General features: G+C 40.5%; 1 protein-coding gene across 1 annotated transcript in view; it reads left to right on the top strand.

Moving 5' to 3' along the window:
• LOC126419214 (DNA replication ATP-dependent helicase/nuclease DNA2-like) overlaps positions 1-14,420 on the top strand; it is a 155,257-nt gene that overhangs the window by 127,721 nt on the left and 13,116 nt on the right. The window contains exons 13-16 of the mRNA XM_050086349.1: positions 118-269; positions 1,674-1,918; positions 4,801-4,994; positions 8,986-9,172. Coding sequence (XP_049942306.1) covers positions 118-269; positions 1,674-1,918; positions 4,801-4,994; positions 8,986-9,172 — 778 coding nt within the window. The remainder of the gene's footprint in view (positions 1-117; positions 270-1,673; positions 1,919-4,800; positions 4,995-8,985; positions 9,173-14,420) is intronic.

Genomic DNA, 14,420 nt, shown 5'->3' with positions numbered 1-14,420 from the left:
AGAGTAATGTTAATGGTTGTGAGTAGATGCAGAAACTGTTATAATTTCTTGCAATGTTTTTCTGAGAATGATAGATATTAATTTTTTCATTTTAAAAATTCAGACTGTATTTACCAGGGCGAAGCCAGAATTTTCGTCTGAAGAAATTGGACGCTTGAGCGGTTCAGAAAAGACGATTACGCAGCACCTCAACATTGCTCAACTGAATGCAATTCGCAAATCAGTCGCTTCCAGGAATTACTTGCTTATTTGTGGAATGCCAGGCACAGGTTAGTTCTGGTTAGAGAGTTTGTAACATTTATTGTTTTTAATTGTTGTTATACATTGCACATTATTTTAATGTAAATAAATGCATGGGAAGCTTGAATCACCATTCAGAGCAACAAACTGTCTGGAGCTTCAACAGTATTTTTATAATTGTAGTTATAATTATATTTGAAACTTCCTGGCAGATTAAAACTGTGTGCCCGACCGAGACTCGAACTCGGGACCTTTGCCTTTCGCGGGCAAGTGCTCTACCAACTGAGCTACCGAAGCACGACTCACGCCCGGTACTCACAGCTTTACTTCTGCCAGTACCTCGTCTCCTACCTTCCAAACTTTGCAGAAGCTCTCCTGCGAACCATGCAGAACTAGCACGCCTGAAAGAAAGGATATTGCAGAGACATGGCTTAGCCACAGCCTGGGGGATGTTTCCAGAATGAGATTTTCGCTCTGCAGCGGAGTGTGCGCTGATGTGAAACTTCCTGGCAGATTAAAACTGTGTGCCCGACCGAGACTCGAACTCGGGACCTTTGCCTTTCGTGGGCAAGTGCTCTACCAACTGGCAGAAGTAAAGCTGTGAGTACCGGGCGTGAGTCGTGCTTCGGTAGCTCAGTTGGTAGAGCACTTGCCCGCGAAAGGCAAAGGTCCCGAGTTCGAGTCTCGGTCGGGCACACAGTTTTAATCTGCCAGGAAGTTTCATATCAGTGCACACTCCGCTGCAGAGTGAAAATCTCATTCTGGAAACATCCCCCACGCTGTGGCTAAGCCATGTCTCTGCAATATCCTTTCTTTCAGGCGTGCTAGTTCTGCATGGTTCGCAGGAGAGCTTCTGCAAAGTTTGGAAGGTAGGAGACGAGGTACTGGCAGAAGTAAAGCTGTGAGTACCGGGCGTGAGTCGTGCTTCGGTAGCTCAGTTGGTAGAGCACTTGCCCGCGAAAGGCAAAGGTCCCGAGTTCGAGTCTCGGTCGGGCACACAGTTTTAATCTGCCAGGAAGTTTCATATCAGCGCACACTCCGCTGCAGAGTGAAAATCTCATTCTGATAATTATATTTGTTTAGCCTTTAGACTCTTTAGAGGCTCAAAAATGTGTATGTATACAATAAAACTTACTATCAAATTGTTAAATTGTTTGCACGCTTCCTACAGCCCCACCCCCTACAATGAAAAGAAAGCTGTTACCTTTCAGGGAGAAATGCTCGATAGAGTTCACAACTTTTTTCTTGTCACAAAACTGTGAATTACAAATTTTAGTTATGGCCACAACACCCACTCATGGAACAAAGAACAGCAGCAGTTAGATGTTGGACATAGTCACCTTTCCCCTGCCCTTAGTTGGCTTATGATTATGTTAATTTTGTTATAATTTTGATAAAATAAAGGCTCTTCTGGAATTAATATTCTTTCACAGGAAAGACTGAAATGTTAGCATCTCTAGTACGCGTCCTTGTAGGACGTGGTGCTTCAGTGCTGATTACAAGCAACACTCATTCAGCTGTTGACAACTTGCTGCTTCGTCTGAAGAAACATAATTTGCCTATTCTGCGGCTGGGTTCTGAACAACGCATCCATCCTGAACTCCGTTGTTTTTCAGAAGCAGAGCTCAGTAAGGGTTGTAAGACACCTGAAGAACTTACTAAGAGACTCAATTCCAGGGTCAGTTAAGTATGATTTTGTGAATGTACTGTGCAGAGCTATGATTATTTAATAATGCTAAAGATAGAGTAGTTTTATAAGTAACACAAAAAAAGACGAGGAATATTAAAAGAAAGAGAGATCAAATCAAAGTTATTAAAAAAAGGAAGAAAAAGAAAAAGCTTTTTCATCACATACAGTGTATCCTTAATTTGAACAACATATTATTGTTGCTGGGGGGAACATCACGGAGGAAAAAAAATTAATGAAAATTTGACCAATAGATAGTAATCTAAATGTCAGAATAGGGCACTTCAACAGATGCATGGCACACAGCTGTTTCTCAGTTTGCATCCAAGACACTCAATGTAACTGTCTGTCGAAACAGTTGCATGCTGCTGGTAAAGTTCTTTTACAAGGATGGTGACGGTGCACCACTAGCCCTGCAGAAGTCCCGGACACTCAAGGGTATGAAAAAAGGCATTGGGCCAATGTCTGTTAAGAGTCTGTAGAAAATTATTACAAAATTTGAACAGACAGGTTCTTTTGAAGTGCAGTGTGGCAGAGGGGGGGAAAGCAGTTGATCTAACGTCAGTTGAAGATGGGGCCACAGCATTGCTGAGGGGCCGAGCAATGGTTTGCAATCACTCGTGTTCAGGAGATGCTTCTTGCTGACCTGTGACCAAGGCAGATGTTTGCTCTGGAATTTCTTGCTTGCATGGAAGTGGACAATGAACGCCCAAGGAACATTCTGTGGACAGGCAAAGCCCATTTCCATATCCAAGTACATGTTGATATGCAGGATTGCAGAATATGGGCAACAGAAAACCTGTATGCACATTAATTAGTACTACATCATTCTTCAAAGGTGGCTTTGTGGTGTGGGTCCATGGCATTGTTTATCTAAGGGCGATATTTTATCAAAGAGATGAGTTCTGCAGGTCCTGTTACCTATACAATCATTGATAAATGCTGTGAGTCTTTTGCACAACAACATAATTCCAACCCTTCAACAGTGTGGATCTATGGGTAGGACCATTTTTATGTAAGATGGTGCTCCTCTGCACTTTGTACAGCTAGTGACATGGCCGCTGCAAAGGTTTTTCTGAAATGATAGAATTATCAGTCATAATTTCCCTACAGCTTGGCCATCCAGATAACCCGATATTGATCTGTGGAACTTCTGGCTGTGGGTTTATTGGAAAGATGTTGTGTTCAGGGTTCCTGTTATGAATATTGCTGAATTGAAGAAATGTGCTGCACAACACATTCTGAACATGATCCCCCTGAGACATTCTAGTCTTTTGTGGAACATGTTGTTTTTCAGTTTCAACTTGTGGCAGAAAATGGACAACATATTGAACATGTCTTGTACTAGTCTCACGACAACTAGAAACTGATGTCATTTTGCTGTTTATGCAACTTTCAGCCTCAGTACAATTAAAAACAGATTTTTCCCTTCCAATGTGGTACCTTGCCGTAGTGGATGGGCGTACCTAACTAACAGTGCCACAACTATTGATTGCCCAAGTTGTGTAGTCAAGCACATTGAACAGTACAGATGGTGTAATGTGCTACTCGAACCATAGCCTTCGAATTTCAGATAATCTGTCATTTGTAGCCGACCCCAATTATGTTAAGACACCATCTACTGGTAAAATTTTCATTAACTTTTTTCCCCTATGACTTTTCCCCCTGTATCAGTAATATGCTGTTCAAATTTGATGTCATTCTAAGCAGTGGTTCTCTCTCTACAGTAATTTGAAACTGGAATTTTAGTTATGGACACGCTGTATTTCTCCTGCTCCTCCTCCTCCTCCTCCTCCTACTACTACTACTACTACTACTACTACTACAACTACAACTACAACTACAACTACCACCACCACCACCACCACCACCACCACCACCTTCTCTCTCTTTTACATCTCTTGTCTTGGTGCTGTGCATGGCAGGACTGCAATTCAGACACACTCTTCACAAAGTTGACAAACTGACATTGCAGATCTTTCTTAATCATCCTTTTTCAAACAAAGAATGTTTTATGTTTATAAACACAAGTGGAGCAAAGTATTGCACCTTAGGATATAAAAGAATGAAAATAAACAGTGTAAACAAATTTTTGCATTTCAGGGTCATAAACAATGACCAACTTTGTGAAGACAACACCTATGAGTTTCTGCTGAAAATCCTGACCCCAATGCTTCCACCAAAGTTTTTCATCTTCTTCAGTCCCAATAATTTAAAATGTTTGTAATCACTGCGTATTTGATCATCTTCTGATTATGAAATGTCGCTTCTACTAGACAAAGGTGAGGGAAGAGATATGTTTCGGCCTCATGGAATGAACCGTTCAAAGATTTTACTTAGAACAATTTATGGAGATCACCAAAAAACCAAGTGCAGCTTTAGTGATGAACTATTTGACTCTCTTATGAACATCAGCCTTGGAGCGCATTCTTAGTGACAAAAGCTCATGGGTAATGTTATTCCATCATTCTTACTGAATTTTCAGTTTGACATTTCGACCATTTTAAAGCCATCCAGCTGTTATTTAAATTTCTTGATGTGAATGCTGGGATAGTTCTTTTGAGAGTAATATGCAGATTCCCTTCCCTGTTGCCCAATCTGAGATTGAGCTTCACATTTATTAACACCTTACTCAATAAAAGTTACTTTCTTAGTTACAAATGTTCTCAATTAAGAGAAAGAAATAGTATGTTGTTATAATTTATTATTGCAGTTGTAGGCTGCTGTAACTGTGTTACCATTTTGCTATTGCATATTAAATCAAATTTTGTTGTCATCTGAAACAAGGTGAGAGATTTGGAAGTTTGTCTACAAATCTAATGTAATGTAATGTGATCTTTTATTCATGCTTATCATCATCTTGTCCTGAACAGCTAATTGTTGGATCTACGTGCTTGGGTACAAATAGCCCTTTGCTGACAGGCCGGCGATTTTCTGTGTGCTTAGTTGATGAGAGCACTCAGACCCTGCAGGTAATGCTGATGAGGCCATTACTTCTCTGTGAACGGTTCATTCTTGTTGGTGATCCACAGCAGCTGCCACCAGTTGTGACTTCTTTGAAAGCTAGGTAATACAAATTACATGTATGAATATAAATAAAAAGGTATGGATATAATAGAGAGAAACATTCCACGTGGGAAAAATATATCTAAAAACAAAGATGATGTGACTTACCAAACTCTTTGCCTTTACAAATGTCTGCTTGTGTCTGTGTATGCGCGGTTGGATATGGGTGTGTGCGCGAGTGTATACCTGTCCTTTTTTCCCCCTAAGGTAAGTCTTTCCACTCCCGGGATTGGAATGACTCCTTACCCTCTCCCTTAAAACCCACATCCTTTCGTCTTTCCCTCTCCTTCCCTCTTTCCTGATGAAGCAACCATTGGTTGCGAAAGCTTGAATTTTGTGTGTATGTTTGTGTTTGTTTGTGTGTCTATCGACCTGCCAGCACTTTCGTTTGGCAAGTCACATCATCTTTGTTTTTAGATAAATAAAAAGGTAGGATTTTTTAAATATCTTGTTAAAATGCAATAGACTGTGTCTGAAAAGCATTCATGACTGTCTTTTGAATACTTCGTTAACGTAGTTTTCTTCTTCTTGAGAGCGGTAAGGGCATTTCCTCTGATGGTATATATTCATTTTTGAATGAAGTGCACAAACATGTATACCCTCGCCTCCTCCAGCCTCCTCTGTCAGGGAAATCAGTTATTTTTGTGTTAGCTCTTCAGTATAGTATTATCAAAACAGTAATCAGTATTATGTATAAGATGGCTGGATTTTTCTTTGTCCAGAATAGTGAGAAATTGTTTTTTGTAATGGTACCCTAATTGGATAAACAGTGATTTGTAAAAAAAGGTAGTGCGACTAAAGGAATTTGCAAATAGAAATTGGCTGTTATCCAGTGGAAGGAGTAAAAGACAGAAAAATTATACCAGTGGAATACTGTGGGGGAGCTGGTGGTAACAGGTCTAACATGTCACAAGGGAAATTTATCTACAGACATTACATGTAAGTGTCAAGCAAAATCTCATATGGCTGAACTTTCATGAGAAGAGTGTAGCGAACAGCAAAAATACATTAAGTAGTAAAAGTAAATATAAAAAAATTATTTTGGTCCATGTGACTTACGGCTGTGACAAATTTTATCAGAATCAGTGAACACACTAACTGTTGCTCAGCAGTTCACTACAGATGTATTTGTGCACTCCATTGGAATATATCTTAAATGGTAAACATAAAATAAACAAGACTGGTGCTGCAATTTTTATACCTACTAAATGTGTGTGTCTTCAGTGTAGAACCCAGTTGTATCCACACAACTCTGTAAACAGTAGTTAACTGCTTGACCACTGTCAATGAGTTGATTGAGTTTGATGAAACTTGTTACAGTGTAAGCACACACTTCTAGGTGAAAAAATAGTCTCACGCTAATTTATTAAAAAAAAGAGAAGTCATCATCTTTTTTTGTTTGTATTTAGTGATGACAGAACTTAAATATCTATTTTTGATGAGGAAAAATTATCCTAAGAAATGATAGCATGTTCAGAAAGCAAATTCTTTCTTCTTTTTATATATTGAATATTGGCATCACATTGATGAAGTGTGGATGTGCATGGCAACCAAACGCCCCCATGAGATAGATGCTATTTGCGGTGAATTTGTTGGATGTTTGGATTAATGAGTGCTGGAAAGTTGGGATTTGTTTCTCCATGTAGCTTTTGTGAAACTGTCAGTGTGAAATTTAAGGTATGCTTAGCTACTGCTTAAGTGTCAGTCAGATTATGTTTCATTCTGACATCTCAATCACACTCAAAGGATAAGCTCTTCAATATAAAATCTTAGCAATCTGTTAATTTTTCTGAAAAGTTTTTACTCTAGTTTTTCTTTGAGCCATGTTTGTCAAAAATTAATGGTTACTGGAAATGAAAGTTTTTTGTCAGAGTTCCTTGCTCACCTCAATAATGAAATCTTTGATTAAAAAGTTATTCACCGTATATGGACTTCTTCAACAAACATTTCATTAGCTGTGTCAATGCTGATGTTGTTGTACACTTGGTTCTTAAGACATGAAGTTGATTCTGTGGCTATTTCTCCAGAGAAACCAAAATTTATGGACGTAATTGAATTTTACAACCTGTTAAAGACAGTATGTTTCCCAACTATTGTTCATGGGTACACAACACAATCATAGAAAATATCTTCGTATATTGTTCTTGGATAGGTAAGAAATCAACTCACCAAGCAGCTGCAGGAGAACACACATTTGAAGGTATTTAAGTCTGCAAGCTTTCAGAGCCTATGGTTCCTTCCTCCGGCAGAAGGGGTGAAGCAGAAGGAAGAGGGGTGAAGGAAAAGGACTGTTGAGGCTTAGGAAAAGGAGTAGATTTCATAAAAGTCGGCCAGAACTCCAGGTCAGGGGAGACGTAATGTACAGGATAAGAAGGAAAGATTTGTGGTTGAGGACTGTACCAGACAAGATTTGAAAACTTGAGAACATAAAGGCAGAAGGCAGGACAATACGCAAGACAGGACTGCCAGAACATACTGCAAAAATTAATAAGAGGGGGAAAGCTAAATACATTGTAGGTGATATGGGTGCGAGCAGACGGTGAAAAATTGATAGATCAGAAAATGAAAGACAGAAAACAAAAAGGGACTGAAAACATGAATAGTTACTGTAAAGAAATGCTGAAACTGAAGAAATAAATGCAAATTAAGGCCAAGTGGATGACAAGAACCAAGGACACATTGTAGTACCAGTTTCCACCCGGTGTCTGTAGAAAGAATCCAGATGGCACATCTGGTGGAACAGGCACCAAGGTCATGACTGTCATGTTGTAGAGAATGCTTTGCAACAGGATACTGATGTTGCCAGTTTACACCCTCTGCCTATTCATAGCAGCTCATATATGATGTGTCGTTTCACAGGTGACCATCCCTTTGGTAGTATATGTTAGCCCAGTTACGGGGCTGGTACAGGTGGTGGTAGGAGGGTGAGTGGGGCAAGTCACAGGGGTAGGAGTCATTGGATAGGGAGATGGGTGCAGAGAGAGCATAGTGTTTGAAAGGATATTGCGGAGATGGGGAGGGCAACGGAAACCTATTCTAAGTGTGGTGGGCAAAGTGTCAGAGAGAATGGACCTCGTTTCAGGGCATGATTTTAGGAAGCCATAGCCGTGTCACAGTGGATGATTAATACATTCATGACAAGGATAATACTGAGTGACAAGAAGTGTGCTCCTAAGTTGTTTGTTCGAGGGATGAGTAGTAGCAATAGCTCGAAAACTTGTGTGAAAGCTGTTTTCTGTTATATGTCTCTGAGCTCAGTGCTTCGGTCTGCTTTGGGTGGGTGGTTGCCCTTTCCTTATTATATGAATAAAGTTTGAGTATTTTAACAAACAACACTCAATGATAGCAAGAGTGCTTAATGTCGGCCTTCTTAAGGAACACTCTTGGAGGAGGAAGAGACATTGTAGACATCATTAAAAGTCCTGCACCACTACATGTACAGGTATACAGGTTTTCAAGTAACACAGATTCCACCTCCAGACAATGCAAAATTACCTGATTTGTTCTGACATTTGGGAATGTTCTGAATGATACTGGTTTTGTTGTAGAATGACATAGTTCCACATGGCACTGAAATGGCTAATCAACTTGAGTCTAGACAATTTGCGTCTCTTACCATGCTCTTGCTCTTAGCACGAGCAAGAAGCTTATGTATATCACATACATTGTGTGTAGTTACTTGCTTGAAGTATCTAATTGGAGGTAATATATACATGTAGAATGATTACGTTCAACTTGTCACATTTGGCTTGTATTTCTGATTTACTTTACCTCTTTTATTTGTACATTTGTACATTATTATGTTGTGTGATTGAAGTGATGAAGGTCAAAGTTGTTGGTAGGGACTTAGCGGGTTTATACAGTATGCAAGATCTGTTTGTTAGCATTGGATGTATAATTATTAAATTCAGACATACCTTGTGTTTATGTATGAAATACATTTTGTTAGTAACACCCTTAATTTTCTTGTGTTTGTTCTGTTTATTGCGCAGGCAGCTCGGTCTTGATGAGAGTCTGTTTACTCGACTGGATGGACTGGGAGCAACAGTAATACTTGACTTGCAATATCGTATGAATCGTGCCATTGTAAAACTTGCCAATCACTTGGCATATGGTGGTCGATTACGCTGTGCAAATGCGGATATTGCAAATGCAACTCTGCGTGTTGAGAATATACAGGTTTGGACTTAACAGTTTTAAATAAGTGGACCATGAAACTTGGTTACTGGTAAATAATGATCCTCATAATACACGACCAACATTTCGTTAAAGATCTTATTAGTTTATGTACCCTGATTTGATAAACGACACAAATATCATTTGAGTGTCCACCTGATAATGTTGAAGTTTATTACTTAATTGGTTTGATTTATAGTTAACCCTTGAGTAGGTGCACCAAGTTTCCATTAGTTGAACAGGCATGCAGTGTATTTTATACCTAATAACATAATTTACATGAACGATTACATACCTTGAAAAAATGGTGTTTATTTTGTGGATACTATTGCTTTAATTGCATGTTTTTATGAACTTTGAACTTTTTTAGAATAGTATTTAAATATTTCATGAAAAGTTAATTCAAAGTGTTTCACTTGAGGTTTACGTACTCTGTTTTCCAGTTTAGTACATGTTCCCTACATTTCAGGCCTCATGAATATAAGCCTCAGTTGAATAAAGAATTTAGTTGTTGCAAGTGTAAGCAACTGTCACATGTTTCTTACAAACTAACTTTTTGCATGTATTAAGTGTAATGATTGTTAATACATCTTTTGTTCACCTGCAAGTTACACACCTCCCATGTTTCTTGTTTGCTTATCCTTGAGAAGTAGACTGACATACGTCTTCCTTTTCCGAGGGCTGAAATGTCACCATCCAAGCACATTATTTTGGATCTTTCATCAGTGGCATTGCCAGAGCCTTAAAAAAAATTGTTCTTGCGTAATCTTTGTTACGAATAAACAATCTGTGCATTGATTCCTGCTACATTCATGAAGTAGAAAAACACACACATTAGTCATTGCTTCTCTTTCACGTCATACATGCATACATACATGTATGTTATTGCTGTCTCCAATGAATGAACTATCAAAACTTTATGATAAAACAAAGAAGCCTCAGATAATGGGGTTCCAACATGACATGTTCCAATTTCTAGTTTCAGAGTCAGGAAACAGGAGCATCACTATGTCACTTGGCTTGTTTGAGGTCTGATAGCGGCCATGTTCTTGTTTTCCACAGTATACTTCCAAGGTACTTGTAAAAACTGTTTTTGAGCCACAGATAGCAAAACTCTTGGTTCCATACTTTCCAGGCTTACTAGTAATGTAATGCAACACCCACGGAAAGCCTCCAGTGTCTCATCAGTAGTCACATACGTCTCCAGGTTGTATGAATTTCTACAGTTGAGAACAAACAGCTGCAAGAAAGGACGAGTGGCAGCAAATTTGTCTATTTTTCTTCTTTCAGTTCGTGTTTCTTTGTCATCAAATCACATACATGAGAGTAAAAAAAAAAATCTCTTGTAATTTACACATTCTTTTAGAACTTGCAGTTTTTTCCATCTGATTTCCACAACTCAAGTGTGTTAGTGCAATGTCCTTTATTCCAATCAGATATCAGGGTGTAAATGCAGATAAGGAAAAAAAAAATCCCAGATTTTCCAGTTAAAAATACACTTTCTCCCCAGGTAAAAATACACATTTTCTGTGGTAAGTGGCAGTATACGATCCCTTGGAGCTGTAAAACTAAATAGTCCTTTGAATGGTAAATGTTTTATACACTGGTGTATGACTTCCCAGTACTTGATGAAACAAAACCCAGAAATAAAACAATGCATTTTGGAAAAATCTGTGATGCACAGCAACATGTACACTGATATTCTCGTATTTTGAAAGTATGAATATGAATTCCACCAAACACAGCATGTTAGTTTCTGAAGCATTGAAATCGAGACGCACTTTTGTCAGCTAATCTTAGCTCACATCACGTTATCTCACCAGCCAATGACAGCAGATATTCAGAGCATAGGACACGTGATGTAGTGAGCCAATAGCAACATCACTGTTAAGTAGTGCAACCACACAAATAGGAAATGTTATAGTGTAGCTACAAGAGAAGCTAAGCTTTCACATATATTACCTGTCTTTTTTTGCATGTGTTACTCTTTAAGATATATTAAAAACAAATACACCTTTAAAATTTTAAATAATTCCTGTCGTGTGGCCATAATTACGTTGGAAACCTTTCCACATGAACAACCTGAGGTCATATAACAGCTCTGCCAATGTACTTCCCCTATATAACCTGTGTACACAATACTACTGTCATCTGTTTATGTGTGTATCACAATCCCATGACTCTTTTTCACCTCAGTTTATTCAACAGATAAAAAAACCAAGCAGTGGGAACACTAATATATATCTCTCTCTCTCTCTCTCTCTCTCTCTCTCTCTCTCTCTCTCTCTCTCTCTCTCTCTCTCGCACACGCACACGCACACACACACACAATGACCACTGCCTCTGGCCACTGAGGCCAGACTGTGAACAACTGTGAATGATGGGAGAAGCAATGTGGGTGATTAGGAGACTGTGATGCAGAGGGGGAGGGATATCAGGGGAGGGGGGAAGATGGTAAAATGCTGCTTGTGGGACTACACAGGAATGTAGTGAGGTGAGGGTAGGGCAGCTAGGTGCAGTCGGGAGGGTGGATGGTGAGCAGGAAGGGAGAGAGATGCTGTATCCAGGAAGTGTGGAACAAAGAAGACTGGAGGCATAAGTGGAAAAACAAGTTTAATCTCCCAACTGAAGTTCACACAAGATCTGAACACACATACTGCCAAACGGAATTGTACACTGAGTCCTTGACACAGTCGTACAACACTGTCACGTCAAGTCTGTATGTGTGTGTAGTTACAAGCAGTGAGTCCAAACACTTCTGGAGACTGCAGTCTGATGTCTCAGTGCCATCCGCAGAGGTGCATTTGTTTTTAACTAGCCCGGGCCTGCAGGAGTACACAGGCTACCGGTGAGCCTGCAGTGGCATGGTATGGCATAGCATGATTGGCTTGTAGTCGGTAGGTTGCTAAATTCTGTATGTATGCCAGGTGGCATTGCTGGGATTGCTATAGAAGCGGCCTAGTGGTGGTCATGCCTGCACTGTTAAGCAGCGGTGGTGCTGCCACCTATTGCCTGTGAGCTGAACTCCATATGATTCCTGGCCCCAAAACGCTGTGGTGTGGTCATTGGTGATACTGCAGGAGAAGTAAAAAAACTGTAGGTGTGTTGGTGGAATAAAAGGCTGTGTAGTGCTGGAGTAGGAACAGGGAAGCTGATTGTGAGTGAAGGACAGTGACTAACAGAGGATGAGGCCAGAGAGTTACGGTAATGTAGTATATATCACAGGGAGAGTTCTTGCCTGCGCAGTTCAGAAAAGCTGTTGTTAGTAGGAAGGATCCAGTTGGCACATGTGAAGCAATCATTGTGTTGGACAGCGTTTCCAGAAGCTAGGTGGTCCAGCTGTTTCTTGGCTGTAGTTTGTCGGTGGCCACTCATGCAGAGAGCTAGCTGGTTGGTTGTCGCACCCATGTCGAATGCAGCACAGTGATTGCAGTTTAGCTTGTAGATAACATTACTGCTTTCACAGATAGCCCTGCCTTTGACAGGATAAGTGATGCTTGTGCTTGGATTGGAGGTGGTGTTGGTGAGAGGATGTATGAGACAGGTCTCACGTCTAGATGAGTTACAGGGATTTGAGCCATGAGGTGGGGGGGGGGGGGGGTGTAAAGGGTTTGGAGTAGGGGTGGACAAGAATATTGTGTAGGTTCAGTGGAGTATCACTGTGGGAGGGGTGGAACGGTAGGTGTGACATTCCTCATTTCAGGACATGACGAGAGATTGTCAAAACACTGGCAGAGAATGTGATTCAGTTGCTCCAGTCATTAGGCAAATGTTTTTTTGTGGCCAGACAGTGAGAGTCTTGTAGGCAATAGAAATATGTTTCTATATAGGGTTGGGAGGGTAGATATGGTCTGCGAAGGCCTCAGTAAGAACCTTTGTGTATTTTGTGGAGGACTGCTTGTCACTACAGCGACGGCCGAGGGTGGCTAGGCTGTATGGAAGGGACTTCTTGGCATTGAATGGATGACAGCTGTAAAACTGGAGAAACTGTACTGTGCTGCCTTTGGTTTGTAGGTTTGATATGGACAGAGGTACTGATGTAGCCATCTTTCAGGTGGAGGTCAACATCAAGGAAGGTGGCTTGTTGGATTGAAGAGGGCCATGGGGGAGGAACTGTTGAGATTGTGGAAGAATGTGGATAGGATGTCCTCACCCTCAGTCCAGATCATGAAGATGTCATCAGTGAATCTGAACCAGGCAAGAGGTTGGTATCCTTGGTGGTGAGGAAGCATTCCTCTAGGTGATCCATGAATAGGATGGTGTCTTGCAAGTGCACAGTGTCATACCATGGATTTGTTTGTAGGCAGTGCCTTCAAAGGTGAAGTAGTTGTGGGTGAGGATCTAGTTGACAGTGTTGGCCAGAATGGAGCTTATAGATTAGGAGTCCATTGGACATTGGGAAGGATAGTGTTAAATACCAGCAAAGTCATGAGCATTAGGGATGTTAATGAAAAGGGAGGTGCCATCAGTACTCATGAGCAGAGCACCATGTGGTGTAGGAACATCAACTGTCTTTTATGTAGGAGGGTAGGTTGCAAGTAATATGCTGAAGATGTTAGTGTATGAGAGCAGAGATACTTTCAGTGGAGGCACAGTAACCAGCCACAATAGGGCATCCTGGATAGTTGGGTTTATGGACTTCAGGAAGCATGTAGAAGGTGGAAATGTAGAAATGAGGAGAGAGGCAAAAACAGGAAAGAGGTTCTGGAATGGGCTTAGGGATTTGAGGAGAGACTAGAGATCCTTTGGATGTGTGGAATTATATCACTGAGTCAGGATTTGTAGGTGGACGAATCTGACCTTGGAAAGTCCTTCTGCCAGATAATGCTTTCAGTTCAAAAAAACAGTGGTGAAGCATTTGTCAGCAGGTAGGATCTGAAGGTCGGGATCAGTTTTTAGGTGATGGGTTGCAGTTATTTCTGGAGATGTAAGGTTAGCATGCATGTTGAGCGATTTGGGAAATGATGGTGAGACAAGGTTCGAGGTTAAGAAGTTCTGGAATGTTAAGAGGGGGTAATTTGTGGGCAGGGGGAATGGATCTCGGTTGGATGGAGGAGTGAACTGAGTCAGGCAGAGTTCAATATTGGTTTTGTGTTGAGTCTGATTGGTAGGGTTGGCGGCAAAAATGTATTCCCACTGTGGGGCCTGGTAGAAGGAGAGAAGGTGTTTAACAGGTCAAGCATGATTAAATTTGGAAGTGAAACAGAAGATAAGGCCTTTGGAAAGGGCTGATACCTCTGTGGGACTAAAG

The sequence above is a fragment of the Schistocerca serialis genome, chromosome 9, assembly GCF_023864345.2.
Source record: "Schistocerca serialis cubense isolate TAMUIC-IGC-003099 chromosome 9, iqSchSeri2.2, whole genome shotgun sequence".
Classification (NCBI taxonomy): domain Eukaryota; kingdom Metazoa; phylum Arthropoda; class Insecta; order Orthoptera; family Acrididae; genus Schistocerca; species Schistocerca serialis.
Note: the sequence above shows the minus strand (reverse complement) of the source record. Positions and strands in the feature narration are given on the sequence as shown.